The sequence below is a fragment of the Emys orbicularis genome, chromosome 1, assembly GCF_028017835.1.
Source record: "Emys orbicularis isolate rEmyOrb1 chromosome 1, rEmyOrb1.hap1, whole genome shotgun sequence".
In the NCBI taxonomy this organism is placed as follows: domain Eukaryota; kingdom Metazoa; phylum Chordata; order Testudines; family Emydidae; genus Emys; species Emys orbicularis.
This window is the reverse complement of record NC_088683.1, coordinates 26,541,395-26,565,089: the sequence shown is the minus strand read 5'-3', so window position 1 is coordinate 26,565,089 and position 23,695 is coordinate 26,541,395. Positions and strand designations below refer to the sequence as shown.

Here is a 23,695-nt window from a genome sequence, read left to right as displayed (position 1 = left end):
GCATGATCCCATGCTAAGCAATTCTCAAGGCCCTACCCTTTAGACAGTGTTATTTCAAAAAATGAAAATATTCCAGTGTTCATTAAACCAAGGGGATAGAGGGGATACAGCAATGTATCCTTAGGTGACCTAATATACCTGGTAATCCAAAAGGTGATGTCAGGTGTTCGTCACCCAGAAAAGATTTCTGTTGAAGTCAACAGGGACATTTGTTTTAAAGAGTGAAAGTGAAAGAAATTTGCCAGACTTTAAAGCTGCTACCTGCTTAACAAAGTCATCACTTGTATATGTGGCTATTAATAATAGGTAGAGCTGTAGGTTTGTGTAATGGGTGACACTCACCTCTAGTGAGTGCCTCCTAGAGGCTGGTACTGCAGGCCTTTCCTGGCATCCCCTGTACATTGTTAGCCTTGCTTGGTGGGTCTTCAGTGTCTCAGCCCTCTGGCCAAGTCACACAATCAAAAGTGAGCCCCTTCTGGGAGTATTGATGTCCAAAACAAACACAAAATTCTTCAAATCCCAGGCTCAAGCTGGACTCAGCCATTCCTTCCTCAGGTGCCTTTGCTCTTCAGCCCCTCCTAGGCGCCTTGGAGTCTCTCCCTGGTCAAACTGTCTGCCCTCAACAGGTTATCAGCCCCATCTCTGGGTCCTTTAAATCCAGCCCTTTGCTTGTGCTTCTAAAGGAGACCTGTGGCTTAGGCCACTTTGCTAGCAGGGCTGCTCACTCTGGGGACTCTGGGTCCCAACTCAGGGACCCTATAAACAGCAGCCATGTACAGCTGCCTCCATTTCACTGTGGCTATTCCATGGGACTTTCCCCACATAGCTCCATTCTCTTCACCCTTAGCTCAGGGCTGAAGTTTTCAGATCCTCTCTCCCCCAGGTCCAATAAATGCAGCCCATCAACCCCTCCAGCCAGAACTGAGCACCCTTTCTTGCTCTTCTAGTCCCAGCCAGGAACTGACCTGCTAAGGCCCTGCAGCTCCTTTTATATGAGCTTGCTGGGCTCTGATTGGCTGCTTCTATGCAACTTTTCTAGGCAGGACTACAGGACCCACTTTTGCTGCTCCTTTCCTGAGGTGAGGCGTGGTAGAACCATTAGGCCTCCAGCAGGAAGCTTCAAAGGGCCAGTGCCCGCCATCACAGTTTGGCATTAGATGGAGATGGCTCTGAGTTACTACAGAGAATTCTTTTCCAGGTATCTGGCTGGTGGGTCTTGCCAACATGCTCAGGGTTCAATTGATCACCATATTTGGCATTGGGAAGGAATTTCCCCCCAGGTCAGATTGGCAGAGACCCTGGAGTTTTTTCGCTTTCCTCTGCAGCCTGGGGCATGGGTCACTTGCTGGGAAAAGCTAGAGTAAATGGTGGATTCTCTGAACCTTGAACTCTTTAAATCATGATTTGAGGGTTTCAGTAACTCAACCAGAGGTTCGGGGTCTATTACAGGAGAGGGTGGGTGCGGTTCTGTGGCCTGCAACGTGTAGGAGGTCAGACTAGAGATCACGATGGTCCCTTCTGGCCTTAAAGTTTATGAGTCACAGTGGTAAAAAAGCCACAGATATCATGGTTTCTCTGTTTGCCCGTGACTTTCCTTTGTGTCCATGACTTCAATAAAGCCCGGTGCAGAGGGGAGGCCCAGTGCAGAGGGGAGGCTCGGGGCTGGAAAGCAAGCTCGTCCTGGCCCGGTGAGGAAGGGCTGGCAAACAAGCCCACCCTGCACTCATCCCACAGCAGTGGCTTTCCTCCCACAGGGTTGGGCCTGGCTCCCTGCTTTGGACAATGCAACCTGGTGCATGGGGTCACAGCGCTGCATCTGTGCAGATGATGTTAGTATGGAAGTCAGCTGGGAAGTGGAGTTGGCAAAGGCTGATTTAACTAATGTGGCCTCAATTGCTGTTTTATTTTTCCTTAAAAAGACATCAAAATATTTCATCTAGATACTGAAATTGTGTTTAAAACAAGTATTAATTGACATATTTGTTGAAATGAGCATCAAAATGTAAGATTTAGGTACTTTTTTTTTATTAAAGACAAACAGAATTGCTGAGAGAACATGTTATTTTCTTACATAAGCAGTAACAGAGTGTCAGATAGAAAAGATAAAGAAATGTTGCACAGTTGAGGCAGGATGCACAGTTTACAGTAAGTACCCATCTGGTTAGTTTAGCTGTCCTATTAAGGAGACCATGTTTGAAAATTGAGCTCCATGTTGTAGTTAATCAACCATAAAGGGAGAGATGCTCTTTTTTCGACTAGACAGCTGAAAGGGCCAGCACAGGATCATAATTCTGTGTGGGGCTGAGGAAGGAAGAAGGCTAGCGTTTAGTCTTTAAACCACAGGCACTGTTAGAAGGTTGCACAGAAATTGACCCAGTCACAGTAGAACGTTTCACCTACTCGAGTTAGTGCAAATGTCCATCCCCTGCAGATAAGTTTGGATCTGCAATAGTAAGGTGAATTAAGAGCATATCCATCCATTGAACTTTAGTTATGTATAACTGAGAGGAGAAGCAGCATCTGGGCCCTCACACTCTAGAGAAAATTGCAAATATTTTGTGCTTAACTGAGTGCTAAGAATCCAAATACTCCTTATGGCTGACCACTGCAAGGTGTTACACTGAATCTGATTACTTCAGTGGTTTATCCCCGCAAACTGCCCCACTTTATTTTAGAGAGATACAGATGTTCTAATAAGTGGAAGGTAGGATATTCTTTCCTTTACAGTTTTAAAGTGATTCCTAAAAAGTTGGATTGGATTTGAATATGCAAAGGTTCATAACCTAACTTTTCATGATTTATCCATTTTATGACATAGTTAAAAGAGTTTATTGTAATGTGATTTCATTTAGTTAAAAAAGAAGTCATCTGTTAAATGCTAGTAATAAAGGAAGGTGTAACACTGTCACTTTTTATAATGAAAAATGGAAAACAATTTTCACTACAAAATTATTGAGCTTAGAAAGCAGATTAAAATACAACTCCTTATATTGACTATTATAAAGCTAGTGCTGCTGCACTTTTAATGCCGGTCTATGAACATCCATTCTACTATTCCAGATCTCTGCTAGATCCCATTAAAGCTTTTCTATTACAATAAGTACAGTATGCCTTTAATGTAGCCTTTCCCTTCCTTATATTTTGTCTGTGGGATGAGTGAATTTGGCAACAACGGCCTAAAAATACAACTGCATTGCAGCATTTGGGGCAAGGAGCCTGTCTCTGCCTGACTGAGGGTGGGCTTAAAATGCAGACAACTACGTGCTCCATTTTGGTTCCATTGACTATGTAATGGAACTGCATAAGCCTTACCACTGCCAGAATGTTTTAGGCAGTATTTAGCTCAAGAGAGATGCCTCAGTGACAGCTTAATGCACAGGAATTGCACAACACCTGTTAGCCTTTAAAGTACATAGCCACTTGTGCAGAAGATCATTAGTCACTACCAGCAGCTGTATAAATATATATTTGGGAGATATGAAGAGGATTATTATAAAGAGATATGTGAACGCCATCATTTATTACCCAGGAATATTATAAAATCCCAAGCATAAGGACAGAGGGGTAATTTCTTGGCATTATTGTTGACCCTCTTAGGGCCCTGGGTTGGAGCCTGGTAGAGTGGGTGGGCCTGGGCTCCCCTACCACTGCCTTCATTACAGGAGAGACTCAAACCACCAGTACTCCTCACCACACCTCTGAGTAAAGGAGGACCAGGACCAGGACCGGCCCACTGGGGTGTGAGGAGCACTAGCTGTGCTAACAACTAGGCAACCCAACCCACCAAGGACTCTATTACAGTTCTGTTTTTGTTTTGGGAGGTATGGAGGAGCAGGAGAGGAGGCCCAGGTGCTGTGACTCTTTTATCAGCTGTGGAAGGGAAGCCCTAAAAACTTGGCTCCTAAATTCTCAGGGATCTCAGAGGCACTCTGCCATCCTCCTGCCCAAACGGATGGCAACAAGGCTCTGCACTGCAGTTTGGAACTAGGAAAGCATGAGAGCTGGTATATCTCCAAAATGAGCCAGCATAAATGTAGTGTTGGTATGGAATCAAGAGACAACAGGGTGTCAGAGAACTATGTGATAAGCAAACTGTAAAACACTATAATTTGTACTGAGTAACTCTGGAAACAAAGTGAGGCTCTCAGTGTAAGGATCTGAGTTTGGGTTTTTCTTTTCAAAACCGTCTTCTGTAAGATCTTCCCTCCAGAATAAATGGATCTGCTATTTGTTTCATAGATTTCTGTCTGGTGTGTTTGCCCCTTCCCTCAATTGGATGAGCTCTCAATTCACTATCTGTGGGCTGTGACCAGGGGAAAGTGAGTTGTTAGTTTCTGGGATTGATTCTCCACGGCCTTATACCTTGGGTGGTCTATGACAGCTGTGCAGAGAGAGAGACTATAATGCTATCATTTTGATTAGGTATCATTTTATTACCACTTTAGACTCACTTTGCACAAGTGTCAATGGCTACACAAGATAAAGGCAGAGGAGAAGCAAGCCCTGTTTTCATCTCTCTCAATTCTTGGGTATTTTATGTAGGCTCGAGTTAAGTAGACTAGTAAATTACTCCTATTCTTTTGGGTAGTAATCTACTTTACCCGGCTGCACAAAGACCTATACTAAATGGAAGGGAGAAAGGATCTCTTCTCTATTTTGTACACACACCACATTCTCCTGGAAAAATGCAGGCAGGGATTGTGCCATTAAAATAATAGAAAATTACATTCTCCTTTTCTAGCTAGGCCTTTACGTGCAAAATTACAATGCCATATGTGAGCATAGAAAAATTTCACATAAGCTACAACCTGCACTCATATAAAATAATGTGATTCTCAGACTTACCGCAAAGTAAGACTACTCAGAAAAGTATCCTTATGAAGCAAAAATGATTAAGTTTTATTCTGTTCCTGGATTGGCAAGGATCTGCACCTTGTTTGATGTATGTCTAAAACTTGTTAAACAGAAAATAAAACACATTTGATTTAAATGCTCCCCTCAGCTTCCCCCCAAATATTTCTGGAATACACAGGATGAGATCAGGGCTCAAGAAGAAGTGACAGATTAACCAGTTTGGAAGATACTGAAAATGTTCAGTCACTGCAACTATATTGGAGTCTGATAATTCCTGCATAATCTGAAGTCAAAGGGAGAAATAATTATGCCCACACCTTTCCAATTCAAACATTGCACAGGATATTAATATCAGGTTATGAAATATTAACAGCAAATTAATATTGAAGTTGGGAACTTACTCAACATAATAAGTGCCATAAATGGGATCATCAATTTTCTCCCAGCCATATGGAAGCTCTGAAAAACAAAGAGTTATCTCTCTCAGTAAATACAGCACAGAATGCCAAGATTTCTAGTAATGAAAGAGTAGAGTTTTATTGGGTGCTGACTGTAGCAACTGGATAGCAAAGTTGGATATAGTGCTCAAAGCCAATGCCAAGTTTTAGACACATGCCATGGCAGTGGCAAGTAGTAGTGACCTGAAAATTGGCATGCCAACCCAGAATTCTCATTCTTTAGAACAATACATTTTAGTTGAGCTACTTCTTTATTCTGCAGACAGCCATGCCAACCAGCAATAGCAGCATATCATGTATAATTTCATTGCCCAGTGATATGTTGGGATTCTTCTTCCAAAGGTACATATAGCATACAGTTGTATTTATTTAAAGGGAAGCTGTCAAGGTAAAAATCATATAAAAAACTCCCAACACTGTCCATGTTACTCATGTTAACCAGGACTTAAAAGAGTATTACAACTGTAGTTGGGAGCGCAAAAAATCAAACTAAAAAAACCAACCCCATGGAGTGAATAATCATTAATGCCAAGGCAAGATAAATTTGATGGAGGCTTTGACTCACAAAACAATGGGGTATTCCTAACCTATTCCTATTTGGAGTGGGAGGAGATGAGGGAAGAGTATGTGGTCATGTAATTAAAGAATGAGGTTGCATGGACAACCTAAAGTGTCTGCCATGTACATTGGCCAAACCGGACAGTCTCTACGCAAAAGAATAAATGGACACAAATCAGACGTCAAGAATGATAAGGTTCAAAATCCAGTAGAAGAACACTCCAATCTCCCTGGTCACTCAATAACTGACTTTAAAATGGCAATTCTTCAACAAAACAACTTCAAAAACAGACTCCAATATGAAACTGCAGAACTGGAATTAATTTGCAAACTGGACACCATCAAATTAGGCCTGAATAAAGACTGGGAGTGGATGGGTCATTACAAAAACTAATTTCCTCCTATTGTTATTCACACCTTCTTGCCAACTGTTTGAAATAGGCTACCCTCATTACCACTACAAAAGTGATTTTTCCTCCCTTGGTATTCTACTGTTAATTGAATTGTCTCGTTAGACTGACCCCCCTGTTGGTAAGGCAACTCCCATCTTTTCATGTACTATGTATATATACCTGCTACTGTATTTTCCACTCCATGCATCTGATGAAGTGGGCTATAGCCCACAAAAGCTTATGCCCAATTAAATTTGTTAGTCTCTAAGGTGCCACAAGGACTCCTCGTTGTTTTAACCTAAAGTCTGACATTTTTTTAGCTTTGGAGTGCTTGACTTTGCAACCTTATCACACTTTTAATATAGTTATTTTGAATGTAGTAAGTCTGTAAACCTAGGTCAGATAGAATCATCATAGTTCATATGCAATGTAAACCATTGGCCTAGCAGGAGGTCCACTTGCAGGACTTGAACTTAGCCCTTTGTTTCACAGCTATACTGTGGCTATTCACCCCTTGATGTGCTATAAAAGGCTGACAGAAAAGAAAGATTTAAATGACAAAGAGTGAGCTTGAAAGAGCTGCAGATAAGAACAGCTTTTAAAAATATTCTCTGCTGGATACCTCTCAAACAATCACATCTGAAATAGTAAACATTGGTTCTGCTCTGACTGAACCTGTTTAGACTGCTGTGGCATCTTAATGGGTAGGCAGAATTTCTGGCAGCAGTACTTCATGGGCAGGTCTTCCTGTCACACTGTCCTGTGCAGGAGTTTCTGCTTTAACTGTCCCTGAAGCTATAAAGAATGAATAATCCTCCTGTGAAGACTGGCAGATGGTATTTAATTCAAAGAGGAACTCCACAGATGAGTAATTTAAAGCTCAAAAGCCTGTACCTTAATTTTTTTAGTCTAAGTTTTTCTACTATGACCATAATCAAGTCTTTCTAAAGTAAATAGAACCTTTTTTGGCAATCTGAATTTGAACAAAGTTTGTGTCTCTTTTCTGAGGTTATTTTAAAATTGCAATAGCAAATGCACAAATGCAAAACAATTTATTTAAATAATAAGGTGATCAATAGTGGAAGGTCCTGGGGTTGTCCCCTCCAGATACCTGGCCAGAACTTTAAAACAATAAAAGAGACTGATGCTAGAAAATCCTTTACCGGTTTCACAGAGCCCTGTGCATCTTGACACTTGATTTAGGGAGCCTAAATATTCACACGAGGCAAGTAGTGCATAGGTCCTGTGCTGACCATCAGTACAGAGGTGAATTTTACCCTCAGTGCATATATGATCAATACAACTCATATTTATGACTTGCTATGAAGGCTCAGTGCTTTGCTTTAAAAAGCTCCTGCCCACCTGGGACACAACAATACAAGGGATTTGTCTTACAAACATAGACACACACTTTATTTTATCTGCATCCTGTGAGGCTTTCCTATTCCAATTTATTGTGTTAACTTAATGATAATAAAGATACTCTCCAGGAAATTAAACAGGTAGCTAGTAAATATTTATATTTATATAAATATATATAGTGTGTAAGTATATATATAAAAATAAGCAATTCTGTAACTGTCATTAGGTTTCTTCCATTTGTGGAATCTTTTCAAAATTTATTGCAGTGTACATTTTGCTGGAATTGGAAGTATCCTGTTTCTCTTTAGAGTTATACACTCTTAAGATTATACCTAAAGAACTTAGATATGGTGGTTGTATTTTCTGTGACTATACAAAAATAATGTGATGATTTATCCTATCAGTCCATGTTTTTCTAATGTAATGATGCATAACAGTATTTGTGAACTAGCCCAACTACTGATATTTCAGATGGACAATCCCATTTTCTAGTGTAAAAATCTGTAAAAATTTAATGAATTGGGCATATTATAGAGAACCCGTTTTATTTTTTGAAATGGATGGATTAAATCACTAATTATCTAACATCATAGCATAGTCATTGATTTGGAAAAAAATGAAATTTAAAAATTACCTTTGTGTACCATAACAATAGATATAAACTCTACATAAGGGTATGCCCTAATTTCATTCTTCCATTTGAGATGCAGCCTGAGAGCTATGTTTAATTAAAATTCTACGCAGACCAGTCAAATGGATTTGCCAGAGCACAAACGCTGCTAGCTGAAGTTTGCAAGATAAGGTTAGCAGAGCATAGTTTAGTGCATAGCTGTTGTTAGAAGAATCTTCTGATACATTTGCTTTAAGCAGCCTCGAGATTTTTTCCCCTGTCATTAAATAGTGGCATCTATTCTGTTTTCATTGTGGAACTGAAAGATTACACAAGGGCAATACTTTCATGTTTCATAAAATAGCAAGCTAGACATTTGAACAATGTTGGATGTGTGCATTGCAGTTATTCTTCATCATTTGGTCCACTGTGTCTGGTGCTGATTATCAGGGATGAGAAGCAAGCAGTAAACATTTATAAAAGGACATTATTATAAACACAAAATGAAAGAGGCTACTTCTCACAACTGTAATTTGAGTTGGGAAGATGACTAACTTACATTGTTTCAGAGTAGCAGCCGTGTTAGTCTGTATCCGCAAAAATAACAGGAGTACTTGTGGCACCTTAGAGACTAACAAATTTGTTAGTCTCTAACTTACATTGTGCTTTCCAATTTTCCTTTTGCGACAATGGGATATGGAGTTTTATAAACTTTACATAATTTCTGCAACCGGCAGCATCACAGAAAGAACAACATTGTGTCAAAGATCTTTGCATTAATGAGACAAACTCTACTCTTTTTTATGCTTCTGAAACACCATTGACTTCAGTGGGGTTACCCTGGGTAACATAGGGGAAAATTTCGTTCCATGTTGTTTACTTGGTCTTTTTTAAATCAATATAATATTTCACCTTCAGGGTTAGATCAGCATTCTGATGGGATTTCTTCATATGATCTAGCAGAGCGATTGGTTCAAGAAAATGTGTAAAAAACATAAAGGTGAAAACCACAATAGTCTTTTGACAATACAGATATCAAGTTTGGACATAGAAATTCCTCTTTTTGTGACCATATATGTGCTGGGTATACAGTATATGCACAGTGTAAATTGTACATTTTACATTTCATCCATTGCCAGAAAAGTAGAATCCAGTTAGCAGCATAGTGATCATTGTCAGTTACAAAAAAAAAAAAAAAATCCAAACTACATGGCAACATTCAGGTACCTTGCTCACGATGCACATGAGCCAGGTTTTTAAATACAGAATGAGTCATCTTCTTTTAAATGTGTTAGTTAAATGCTGAAGTATTAACAAAAAGTCCTAGGTTTTCCACCAGATCCAACAAAAAAGCTTAAAAAAAAAAAAGATTAAACAGCTTTAATTTGCATACAAGCAGGTCATTTTAATAATTGATGGCAGTACCACCTCATTTCAGCCTGCTTATAGTAACAATCCAGATGCTACGTCTGTTATCTGAAAAGGTGCTGCTTTTCACATCCATTCTTAATGGTTTCACTGTACGTTCCCAGGGGATGGAAAGAAGGGAAGCGTTATGGATCTTCATATACTGAGATGAAGAAAATCCATTACCACATCACCAACAGGAAGGACTCATATTGTTGTAGTTCATGTAGTACTTGCTGTACGCCACATTGGGGAAGAGACACAAAAGCGCTCCAAAGGTTTTGGAACAACAGCCTGCATTGCATCACTGCCCTATTATATATATGTCAAGAGATTAATAAGAGAACATCTAAACAAAAGGACAGTGGGATTTTCCTTGCATCAGTCTCAGTAAAAAGTGATTGAAAAAGAAAAATATGCCTGCTGCTACTGAAAGTGATTTTAGAGTCTAATACATGGAAGGAATTGTTCAAGAAGAATTCACTCTGGTGAAAAATATTATCCCTATAAAGCTATCAAAGTCAATGTCAGCTTGGGTCACTTGCTATGGAAAAAGCCAGTCACACAAATTAGGATTCCTTGTGTAACCTATACAACAGACCTTCCTGATAATATTGAGTTTTTCCATTCACAATTGCTCTGTTCTTGGCTCATTTTGTGTTGGTTTGACTCCTCTCTTCTCTTTCCCCATTCAGCCTGTGTCTTCATAATCTAACTACATCCTGGACAAGTGTCTCATTCATGTTGTGTTAAAAAAAATAGTACAAGGAACATGTACTGTAGTCCAACTTGAATTATGCACAGCTGAAGTTTCTATAAAAGTCCTTTCTGAATACTAGTTAATCATCTAAGTTTAGGTGCTCAATTGATACTACAAACATCCAAAAGAATGTTCTCATTGACTACATGAGAGGATATATGAAACAAATACACCTCTACCTCGATATAATGCTGTCCCCGGGAGCCAAAAAATCTTACCGTGTTATAGGTGAAACCGCGTTATATTGAACTTGCTTTGATCCACCGAAGCATGCAGCCCTGCACCCCTATACCACGGTATATCCGAATTCGTGTTATATCAGGTCGCGTTATATCGAGGTAGCGGTGTACAATAGCTATGTGGTTGCCATTTGGAAAGGGTTACAGATCACCTTAGAAAACTCAGCAAAAATGTATGAGATACTGTATATTCATTCAGACAATTATGCAGCACAAATGAGAGAAGTCCTTATTGGGCAGCCATCCATGAAGCTTTTGAAAGCCTTATGTTGAAACCCATCTTCAGTCTGCTATAGCCCTCTAAACTAACAGTTTGAGAAACCTGTCCAGGTTTGCAAACACTGACCGTATTTAAAATTCGAAAATGCAGATCACTGATCCCAACTACACTATATTAACTTACAAAACAAAGGATATGAAAAAAAATGAACTGGATCAAAAATTGAAGGCTAAATCTCTCACTGTCTTAATGACTCTTATCACACAGATATTAGGACAAACAACCCTGCAATCACAAAGAAAGTAGCTTCATTCTTCAAATTCTTACAGACTCTTACAACCCACTCACTTAGAAAACCCTCCAGCTCTCAGTCAAAACCATGTTTACCCAATTCAATCCAAACACCAAAATAACTCTGTTCTCCAACTGCCATCCTCATGTCAGCAAATCCCACATACACATTGTCATTGCATTCCACATCCTGTCTGTAACTACAAACTATTTCACTAACTATTTATTCTCATGGATATGAAGTTGCATATCATTTTTTCCCTGTGCAATGGAAACATTGAGTGCCTGAGTAGGCAGTCTACTTGCATTATAAATATATTTCATATCTATTAAATACATTGGCTGTAGGACGTTGACTTGACAACCATTTATTTCCTTGTATACTACTCACTGCAATACATAATGTCTTTAATTATCCACATCTTGTGTCAATCAGTTTCAGAGATTAGTAATATTTAGTCTAGTCTATCCGTTTTTCTTTTCTCCCAGAGTTGCTAAAATAAGACAGTTACTTACCTGTATGGTGACTGTTGTTCTTTGAGATATGGGTGCAGACGTGTATTCCACTCAGGTGTGTGTGTGCCTAGTGCACCAAAGCCAGCGAACTTTACCTAGCAGTACTCGTAGGGGAGGTGCTTGCAACCTTCTGGCTCCTTAGGCCGTCCCTTCATTATTTAAGGGCAGTACCATCCTGACCCTCTCAGTTCCTTCACATCGAATGCCAATGGTTGAGATCCAATGGAGAGGGGTGGAGGATGGATTGTGGAATACACGTGTCATAAACAGATAGTTAAGGATTAATGCTTCTTTTACCTGTAAAGGGTTAAGAAGTTCACCTAGCCTAGCTGACACCTGTCCAAAGGAACCAATGGGGGGATAAGATGGTTCAAAAGGAAGGAGGGAAGTTTCCTTTGTTTAGAGTTTAGTTTCAGTTTTGACCGGAGTGGGAAAGCCCCAGAAATCAGCCTCTTATCAAGTAGTGAGTATTAGTGAAGGGAATAAATAGGTTTATGTTTATTTTCTTTGTAACTTGTCTTGGGCATTAGGGAATAATCAAATTGGGTAAATTTTGTGTAACTAAATTTTTGCCAGGGGAACATCCTCTGTGTTTTGAATCTGTTGTCTGTGAGATCAGCTGGTATGCTATCTCCCAGAGGATTTTCTTTTATCTTACTTTTCTTTAATTAAAAGTCTTATTTTTAAGAACCTAATTAATTTGTCCTTGTGTTAAGATCCAAGGAGATTGGATCTGGACTCACCAGGAATTGGTGGGGGAAAGGAGGGGGGATGGTTAAATTCTCCTTGTGTTAAGATCCAAGGGTTTGGATCGGTGTTCACCAGGAAATTGGTGAAGAAGTCTCTCAAGGCTACCCAGGGAAAGGAGTTAGAACTTGGGAGTGGTGGCAGCAAAACCAGATCTAAACTGGTAATTCAGTTTAGGGGTTCACATGCAGGTCCCCATATCTGTACTCTAAAGTCCAGAGTGGGGGTGAAATCTATGACAACACGTCTGTACCTACAGCTCAAAGAACAACAGTTACTCTATAGGTAGGTAACTATCTTTTCTTCTATAAGTGGTTGCAGATGTATATTCCACTCAGGTGACTCACAAAAGCTGTAGCAGGTGGGCTTGGACTCTGCTTAAAGAATGACTGCAGAACTGCCTTCCAAAGTTTGCATCCAATCTAGATGCAGCCATAATTGCATAGTGTTTGGTAAAAGTATGTGTGGAAGTATGCGTAGCAGCCCTGCAAATGTTAAATATTGAAACATAGTGAGAAATGCCACTGACATCACTTGGGCCCCAGTTGATTGAGTCCCTAATCTTTGTGAGGTATGGCCTGAGCTACTCCAATTACACTGCTCTACAGCCAAAATGCTTCTGAAATAAATGTAGTCAAACTTTACTAATTCTGAGTCACTGAGAACGAAAATGATGCTTAAAATTGTTGATTGGCTCTAGTTTTCAAGGGTCAGTATATACGACCCTTGACTTGGGAATGGCGGAGGATAAGTGAGTTATAAAGGGAAGGGATCTCAATTTAAACCAGAAATGACTAAAATACATCTTTGACTGGATCTATGAATAAATCTATGACTGGGTTTGGACAGTACTTGCTTTTTAGGCAAAACAATGAATGATGCAATCTGAAGCTGGTATTGCGTCATACATGATATGAATTGCATCATGTTATTCCTAGAAGTCATGGATGATGCAATCATAATGAAGCTCACATCACTCTGCTGAACAAATTGCCCTATATCAGCTCTAGAAATCATACAGTGTCGTGCTCTCTTATTTGTCAGTGTTTGATTTTGCAAAGGGACACACTTCTGTTTAGCCAAAGTGAGCAGAGATGCCTCGTACTTGTGTGAACAGTGCAGATAACTTCTGCTATGTTTTGTGCATCACAAAAGCGCAGTATAACCACTATGGTTAAGAAAGCCTATCACCTTTATTTTGGCTGCAAAATTGGAGATCAGGACAAGAGGTGGGCCCCACACATATGCTGCAACACTTGTGCAACAAATCTTCGCCAGTGGTTGAACAGGAAAAGGAAATCTATGCCTTTTGCAGTGCCAATGATTTGGAGAGAGCCAACAGATCATACTAGCAATTGTTACTTCTGCATGGTGCCTCCAGTTGGGAAAGGTGTGTCAAAGAAGAAAAAGTGGACTGTGCATTATCCAAACATTCCATTAGCTATACGCCCAGAACCCCACGGAGAAGGACTGCCGGTTCCTGATGCACCAGAACCATTCTCACTTGAGTCAGACGAGGAAGAGGAAGAGGAAGAGGATGAAACTTCTGGTCCTGAACCATCAATGTCACAGGACCCACATTTTCTCCTATCCTCCTCCTCTGAACCACACCTCATAACACAAGGTGAACTGAATGACCTTGTCAGGGATTTGGAACTACCCAAGAGTAAGGCAGAGCTGTTGGGCTCCAGATTACAGCAGTGGAATCTCCTGGCAGGTGATGTTAGGGTTTCCATGTTCCGTGACCGTCAAAAGGATCTTGTCCCATTCTTCTTCATGGAAGGTGATCTTGTAGCCTGCAACAACATCGATGGTGTGATGGCAGCCCTCAACATCGTTCACGATCCAGATGAGTGGAGACTGTTCATTGATTCATCGAAGACGAGTCTTAAAGCTGTTTTACTGCATAATGGCAATGTTTTGCCATCAATTCCAGTTGGTCATGCAGTCCATATGAAGGAAACCTATGACAACATGAAACAACTTTTGAGGTGCATAAACTATGACCAACATCAGTGGCAGCTTTGTGGCGATTTGAAGGTTGTTGCTCTCTTGCTTGGTCTGCAGACTGGATACACAAAGTACTGCTGTTTTCTCTGCGAATGGGATAGTCGTGCAAGAGATTCCCACTACATCAAGAAAGATTGGCCACTCCGACAGTCATTGGAGCCTGGGAGGAAAAGTGTTCAGCATCCACCACTTGTTGAATCAAGGAAGATTTTGTTACCACCCTTACACATCAAGCTGGGTCTGATGAAGAACTTTGTCAAGGCCATTGACAAAACACAAGCAGCTTTCAAGTACCTCCGTGGAAAATTTCCAAGGTTAAGTGAAGCTAAGATAAAGGAAGGTGTCTTTGTTGGTCCTCAGATTCGTGAACTTCTTCGAGATGATGCATTTGACCATGCACTGCGTGGCAAGGAAAAGACGGCATGGAAAGCCTTCCAGTTAGTGGCAATAAATTTTCTCGGAAACAACAAGGCAGACAACTACAGGTTGTTGGTGGAAAACCTCCTCAAGGCATACAAAAGCCTTGGTTGCAACATGTCACTAAAGATACATTTTTTGCACTCTCATCTAGATTTTTTTCCACCGAAGTGCGGAGCAGTGAGCGACGAGCACGGCGAGCGATTTCACCAGGACATTGCAACAATGGAGAAACGCTATCAGGGCAAATGGAGCCCATCAATGCTTGCAGACTATTGCTGGACAGTGACAAGAGATGCTCCATTTAATGAATACAAGAGACAAGCCAAGAAGCGCCGAGTAGACACTGAATAGGACTAAACTATGTACAGAATAGTTTTTTGCCTTTTGTTTCATAATAAATTGTATTTATATAACTCTTTTGCTGATTTTTAAAGTGTTACATAAACAGGACAGGTGAAATATTATCATGTAAAGCAACCATAAACACATGAAAAGACCTAGGTTTACAATTTATGATTAAAACTCTACTATCTACACAATATACATAGACATAAAATGTAAAAACTTAAATATCTTTGTCAAGGCTGTATCCCTACTTTGAACTTTAGGGTACAAATGTAGGGGCCTGCATGAAGACTTCTAAGCTTAACTACCAGCTTAGTTCTGGTCCGCTGCCACCATCCCAAAGCTAATTCCCTTTCCTGGGTAGCCTTGAGAGACCTTCACCAATTCCCTGGTGAATACAGATCCAAACTCCTTGGATCTTAAATAAGGAGAAATTGACCCTTCCCCCCTCCTTCCTTTCACCAACTCCTGGTGAATACAGATCCAAACCCCCTTTGGATCTTAAAACAAGGAGAAATCAATCAGGTTCTTAAAAAGAAGGCTTTTAATTAAAGAAAAAGGTAAAAATCATCTCTGTAAAATCAGTATGGAAAATAACTTTACAGGGTAATCAAACTTAAAGAGCTCAGAGGACCCCCCTCTTCTGTCTTAGGTTCAAAGTACAGCAAACAAAAATAAGCACTCTAGTAAAAGGTACATTTACAAGTTGAGAAAAACAAAGTAAATCTAAGACGCCTTGCCTGGCTTTTACTTACAATTTTGAAATAAGAGAGACTTGTTTAGAAAGATGGGGAGAACCTGGATTGATGTCTGGTCCCTCTCAGTCCCAAGAGCGAACAACCCCTTAAACAAAAGACACACACAAAAGCCTTTTCCCCCCCCAAGATTTGAAAGTATCTTGTCCCCTTATTGGTCCTTGGGGTCAGGTGTCAGCCAGGTTACCCGAGCTTCTTAACCCTTTACAGGTAAAAGGATTTGGAGTCTCTGGCTAGGAGGGATTCCATAGCACTGTACACAGGAGAGCTGTCACCCTTCCCTTTATAGTTATGACAATCTTAGAAACAGTAGCCAATCAGTTGTTTCAATTGTCATATTTGAATTCAGCACATCAAAATACATAATAAATAGCACATTTTATCTCTGAAGCAGACGACTTCTCAAAAGTTGTAGACCAGTGTTACCATTGTAAAAAAAAGGAAATTATCCAGCTGGAAATAGTCCATGAGGAGACCACCCAACCTTTCATCTGATCCGCATAAGAGACAAAAACATGACACGATGAACAAAATGGTTTAGTTCTCTCCAAATAAAATGACACAGTCTCACATCCAGTGCATGAAGGAGCTGTTCATCTGTGTTTGAGTGTGGCTTAGGAAAAAATATAGGTAAGTATTTTATCTGGTTCAGGTGAAACTACTTCAGACAGAAGTCTTGGATGCAGTCTTAGGAACACTTTGTTTTTGAAAACTGGGTATATGGGGTTTTTGCCAAGTTGCCAGGGGCTCAAACAGAGTACCCAAAAGGGCAGCCATCACAATATTAAGGAACTGCTTCTTTTACTAGTGGAAAAAATATGAATGATTCCTCTTAGAAATCACTGAAACATGGAGTTTGAGAAAAATTGACTTCCCTTGGATCAGAGGATGGAACACCAAGATTGCCACTAAGGTGACCCTCCCCCTCCCCCCCAATGAATGAATGACTGTCACTTGAGAATTCTTTAAGGAATGTAACATTTTGTCAGTTTTCTCTGAAAATAAAAATCGACTGTCAAAGGATAAGTCCTCAATTGTCTGTTGGGCCTCCAGAGCCATACCAGAATTCTGCAACAAAGAAGCCCTTCTCAGAGTTACAGCAGAGGCATAACTCTAGAAGAAGGAATCACCATGTCCAAAGCGGACAGTAGTGACTTACAGATTGCTGCTCAATGGCCTTGCACAATGAAAGCCTTAAACTCTCACCTGGAGGATTCTGGCAACTTATCTGTAAATTTTGCTACAACTTCCCAATTTATAAAGTTGTACTTTGATAAAAATATTTGCTGATTGGAAACATGTATTTGTAAGGTGTGGGAGGAAAATTTGTTCTACTTCATCAATCTTTTAGAGTCCTTGTCTTTTGACTTATATCTCCCCTGTCTTAACCTCTCATTAGCTGCCATTACAACAAATTAGAGTTAGACAGCAGATGTGTGTAGAAGCACTGAAAACCAGAAAGAGGCACATAGTATCTCTTATCAGTATGCGTCACTATAGGTGAAAGGATGCTGGGGTGTTCCCTAGAGTCTTTGCAGATCTGAGATCATTCACTTATGGGGAAAGACACTCTTCCCTTATGGAGGGTATCCTGAACAAACTCAGTCTGAATACCCAAAGCTGAAGCCACATACCTCAGGAGGTCCAATATGTTTTAAATTCCTCAGGTACAAGGAAGGAAGAATCTGGCACTGCAGAGTCATTTGGTGGTAAAGAGGAAAAGAGGTGCATTAAGTACTTATAGGAGCCTTGCATTCATGCTCAGTACCAGATCTGACATTTATAGAAAGCTGGAGCCAGCACCGGTCCCATAGATGCAGTGTGCATAGATTAGTCATTGTCACCGAAGATAATACCTGTCCCTCAGTTCCAAAAAGGTGGGTGATCTCAACTCCGCACCCTGAATTGGAAGAGGTGCCGAAAACAGTGCCAACAATAACGGCAGGTCTGCAACATCTCCAGATGGTGCTGAGGATGCCAAAGTAGTCACTACAGTGGAACGTTCCTGAATTAATGGAGAGCCAGGAACAGACAAACAAAGCAATTCTGATGCTGCCTGATCCGCCACTGGTGTGGAAACAGTGACTGACACCGTAAGTACTGAACTCAACAGATGCCCTGCAGACTGTACTGGAGTCAATGGTTTTGAGTCCATTTGCTCTTGTCATGGTACCAAGGAATGCATAGACAGTCCTGCTCTATCTCACATACTGGGTGAAATCACAATGCTGGTCTGCACTCCTCTTAGAAAGGGAGGAAGAATCTCTCCTAGCTCTGGAACGGTCTCCATAAGTTTTATGAGATCTTTTTCCTAGAACTGTCTCTCTTCTTCCTGGGAAAGGAATCTGAACCTGTCTGAACAACAGCCTTGCTGGCTTAGATGCCCTCTGGCAGCCTGATGATCTGTGGAGGTTCCTGGTGCTGAAACAGGCCTCATGACCTGCTCCAGAAGTTGCTGAGTCAAGAGCAAGTCTCTGCCCACCTGTGTTCTCTTCTGGAATGACTTGCAGATAGAGGACTTGTCTTTAATGTGCCCTTCCCCAGAGCTCAAAAAACATCAATATGCAAAAACTTTCTGGCAAAACCTGAACATTTTGGAGGAAAGCAGACACTGAGAAAAAGTTTTAGTCAAAAACCCAATTTTCCATTGAAAAAAATATTTTGCTTTTGTATTTCCTAGTCCTTCATCTTTACTACTACAGTATTTCTCACCCACACTTGTTGCATGGTATCTAATGTTTTAGGTGGTGTTTTCAAAATGATTCAGTATTGGCCTAAATCAGTTCCCACTGAAGTCAGATTGCATTTTACCAATGATTGTCAATAGGAAGGGTTTGGCCAATGCTGAACACTTTGAAAATCCCACCCTTAAATTGCAAGCCCTGTGGGGCTGTTTTGATATGTATCTACAGCATCCAGTGTGATCATTATAATAGTTACATGTTACATACTGTGACAGACCCAGACCAGTGTGGTACAGGAGTCTGGTAGAGGGCAAATATACTGGTCACTGGATGAGTAGTTTTCTGTTCCCTGAGTGACCAGAGCAGGGGCTGCACTAGAGTAATCAGGAACCAGCTAGAACCAATTAAGACAGGCAGGATAATTAAGACACTTGGAGCCAATTAAGAAACTGCTAGAATCAATTAGGACAGGCTAGCTAATCAGGGCACCTGCGTTTAAAAAGGACCTCACTTCAGTTTGTGGTGTGCATGTGAGGAGCTGGGAGCAAGAGGCACGAGGAGCTGAGAGTGAGAAGACATATTGCTGGAAGACTGAGGAATACAAGCATTATCAAACACCAGGAGAAAGGTCCTGTGGTGAGGATAAAGAAGGTGTTGGGAGGAGGCATGAAGTAGCCCAGGGAGTTGTAGCTGTCGCACAGGAGGCACTCTAGACAGCTGCAGTCCACAGGGCCCTGGGCTGGAACCCGGAGTAGAAGGCGGGCCCGGGTTCCCCCCAAACCTCCCAACTCCTGATCAGACACAGGAGGAATTGAGCTGGACTGTGGCTTCTACCAGAGGGGAAGGTCTCTGGGCTGTTTCCCGACCCACATGGTGAATCTGTGAGGCGAGAAAATCCGCCAGTAAGCGCAGGACCCATCAAGGTAGAGGAGGAACTTTGTCACAATACATAGTTCCCAAGGATAGTTCAGGAGTACTGTGTTTTGTTGATACTGTGGTTATGACATTAAGTCATATGGTATTGCACTCTCCATGTAACTAACTCATTTTGCCCCTGGAAAAGGAGACTACAGTACATAAACTCTATTCAATGTCATCAATTTGTATTACTCAGTTCAGTAGGATTGCTGTACTCCACTTGAAGTTCTGACCTGGAACACCATCCCTTTGAAAGTGATTTTATTAAAACAGCTTTACAATGGTAAATTTTTTGGACTTGGAAGACAACATATTGGAAAATGATATTCTTTTTGATCTTTTGAGTGTTTGAGTTTTTCAACCTTTGATACCTGATTATTGACTTTATAAATTCAGCGTTTTTTACACACTGACGTTTGCTGCCTAATAGGTGACTGATCTTATTACATTGGAATTTCTTTTCTCACATTTGCTTTTCAACCTCTTTTTTATTTCTCTTACTATGTCCTTTAATATTTAATAATCTACATCAAGAGCGTATGGAGTTTCTGACCACTCTGAACTATTATTATAACCTAGAAACTTTAAATTTGGTTACTGACCCAGCAAGCCACATGAAAAATTAGTTTCTAGACCCCTTTGGGACACAACAATCTGCTGTTCTACATACAAGCATCTCACATCTGTAGCCAAAGGCTAATGCCCATCTTTAATATAAAAATAGTTGGCTGCCCACATTCTTGCTCTTGGTACAAGTGAGGAAAAAAGATGATCACTCAGGTAAAAAGAAAAAACAGAATATTTTTATCTTTCATTTTCACTGCTGATATTTACCCCAAATACACCAGTCAGTTCAAGATATAAGGAAATAAGGGAACTTGACCTGCCCACACTCTGATACATTCAGAGTATGTGAAAGGTGCAATGGAGGCTGTCATGGAGGTTGCAAAAAAGCAAATATTTTAAGGCTAAAAAGGTCTGACGCGTTCACAAGGTATTCCAACACCCTAAATCTGCCCAGCCAAGGACTCTCCACACAGACAGTAACAGGTGCCAGGGCAAATCCTTGCTGTAATCACGCTAATCTCCAGTTTAGTTGAGACAAGTAACACCATTTTGGAATCTATTAATGGGAGCTAAGAACAGAATGTACACATGGGGTGGGATTTTCAACAGTGAGGAGCACTCAGTCCTACTTCAGCCAATCGCTCAGACAAACAAGTTTGGTTACAATTTGCAGGAGATAATGCTGCCCGCTTCTTGTTTACAATGTCACCTGAAAGTGAGAACAGGTATTTGCATGCCACTGTTGTAGCTGGCGTTGCAAGATATTTACGTACCAGATGCCCTAAAGATTCATATGTCCCTTCATGCTTCAATCACCATTCCGGAGAACATGTGTCTGTACTGATGACGGGTTCTGCTCTATAACAATCCAAAGCAGAGCGGACCGACGCATGTTCATTTTCATCATCTGAGTCAGATGCCGCCAGCAGAAGGTTGATTTCTTTTTTGGTAGTTTGGGTTCTGGAGTTTCTGCATCTGAGTGTTGCTCTTTGAAGACTTCTGAAAGCATGCTCCACACCTTGTCCCTCTCAGATTTTGGACGGCACTTCAAATTCTTAAACCTTGGGTCAAGTGCTGTAGCTATTTTTAGAAATCTCACATTGGTACCTTCTTTGCTTTTTATCAAATCTGCTGTGAGAAAATGTTCTTAAATCAAACATGTGCTGGGTCATCATCCGAGACTGCTATAACATGAAATATATGGCAGAATGCCGGTAAAACGGAACAGGAGACATACAATTCTCCCTCAAGGAATTCAGTCACAAATTTAACTAACACATTTTTTTTTTTAATGAGCATCTTCAGCATGGAAGCATGTCCTCTGGAATGGTGGCCGAAGCATGAAGGGGCATATGAATGTTTAGCATATCTGGCACGTAAATACCTTGTAACACTGGCAACAAAAGTGCCATGCAAATACCTGTTCTCACTTTCTGGTGACATTGTAAATAAGAAGCAGGCAACAGTAACTCCCGCCAATGTAAACAAACTTGTTTGCCTTAGTGATTGGCTGAACAAGAAGTAGGACTGAGTGGACTTGTAGGCTCTAAAGTTTTACATTGTTTTGTTTTTCAGTGCAGTTATGTAACAAGAAAATCTACATTTGTAAGTTACACTTTAACAATAAAGAGATTGCACTACAGTACTTGTATGAGGTGAATTAAAAAATATATTTCTTTTATCATTTTTATAGTGCAAATATTTGTAATAAAAAATAATAATACAAAGTGAGCACTGTACACTTTGTATTCTGTGTTGTAATAGAAATGAATATATTTGAAAATGTAGAAAAACATCCAAAATATTTAATATATTTCAATTGATATTCTATTGTTTAACAGTGTGATTAATCACGATTAATTTTTAAAATTGCAATTAATTTTTTGGAGTTAATTGTGTGAGTTAACTGCAATTAATTGACAGCCCTACAAATAACTATAACTATATATATATATATATATATATATATATATATAAAATCAGCCTTTCTAAATGTACCCCCTGTTCTCAACCACACTAATCAAACTAACAGGCAGTAATCCCTGGATAAATAGTGTGCTACCGCTGCCCCACCATTCTTCTAGTGTAGACCCTTTCAACATAATCTGTTCAACTCATCAATGCTATGCAAATATAATTAGGCAAATAATCCAGTATTGCCAAAGTAATGCCAAGCATTACATAATCATGAGTCAGACCCCCAAATACCAGATTAGTATTCATGTTATTAGTATTACTATTAGTATTAGTAAATCATGAGATTTTTAAAATAATTCTTGGCTCTTTTATTTGCCTTCTGTTTGACTGAGCCTTTGGTGTCTATATTTTCAAACTTTTCTCTACAACCATGAGAGCTAAAAGCCTATATTTTAAAACTTGAAAGCTAAGGCCTGGTCTACACTATGAGTTTAATTCGAATTTAGCAGCGTTAAATCGAATTAACCCTGCACCCGTCCACACAACGAAGCCATTTATTTCGAAATAAAGGGCTCTTAAAATCAATTTCTGTACTCCTCCCCGACGAACGGAGTAGCACCAAAATCGATATTGTCATTTCGAATTAGGGTTAGTGTGGCCGCAATTCGATGGTATTGGCCTCCGGGAGCTATCCCACAGTGCACCATTGTGACCGCTCTGGACAGCAATATGAACTCGGATGCACTGGCCAGGTAGACAGGAAAAGCCCCGCGAACATTTGAATTTCATTTCCTGTTTGCCCAGCACAGGAGAGCATAGGTGACCACAGAGAGCTCATCAGCACAGATAACCATGCAGGCCGATAATCGAAAAAGAGCACCAGCATGGACCGTACGGGAGGTACTGGATCTGATCGCTATATGGGGAGAGGATTCAGTGCTAGCAGAACTTTGTTCGAAAAGACGAAATGCCAAAACTTTTGAAAAAATCTCCAAGGGCATGATGGAGAGAGGCCACAATAGGGACTCAGAGCAGTGCCGCGTGAAAGTCAAGGAGCTCAGACAAGCCTATCAGAAAACAAAGGAGGCAAACGGTCGCTCCGGGTCAGAGCTGCAGACATGCCGCTTCTACGCTGAGCTGCATGCAATTCTAGGGGGGGCCGCCACCACTACCCCACCTTTGACCGTGGATTCCGAGGCGGGGGTAATCTCATCAGCCACACCGGACGGGGAAGAGGAGGAGGAGGAGGAGGAGGAGGACGAGCTTGCGGAGAGCACACAGCACTCCATTCTCCCCAACAGCCAGGATCTTTTTCTCAGCCTGACTGAAGTACCCTCCCAAGCCTCCCAAGCCAGTACCCAAGACCATGACCCCATGGAAGGGACCTCAGGTGAGTTTACCTTTTAAAATATAAAACATGGTTTAAAAGCAAGCGTTTTTTAATGATTAATTTGCCCTGAGGACTTGGGATGCATTCGCGGCCAGTACAGCTACTGGAAAAGTCTGTTAACGTGTCTGGGGATGGAGCGGAAATCCTCCAGGGACATCTCCATGAAGCTCTCCTGGAGGTACTCCAAAAGCCTTTGCAGAAGGTTTCTGGGCAGTGCAGCCTTATTCCGTCCTCCATGGTAGGACACTTGACCACGCCATGCTAGTAGCAAGTAA

The 23,695-nt window shown here is 40.7% G+C and overlaps 1 protein-coding gene across 1 annotated transcript in view; it reads right to left on the bottom strand.

Annotated features, from left to right (window-relative positions):
• The window catches only part of MAGI2 (membrane associated guanylate kinase, WW and PDZ domain containing 2), a 1,116,794-nt gene that overhangs the window by 209,049 nt on the left and 884,050 nt on the right, over positions 1 to 23,695 (bottom strand). Inside the window, exon 7 of the mRNA XM_065403425.1 lies at positions 5,256 to 5,313. Within this exon, the coding sequence (XP_065259497.1) occupies positions 5,256 to 5,313 (58 nt within the window). The remainder of the gene's footprint in view (positions 1 to 5,255; positions 5,314 to 23,695) is intronic.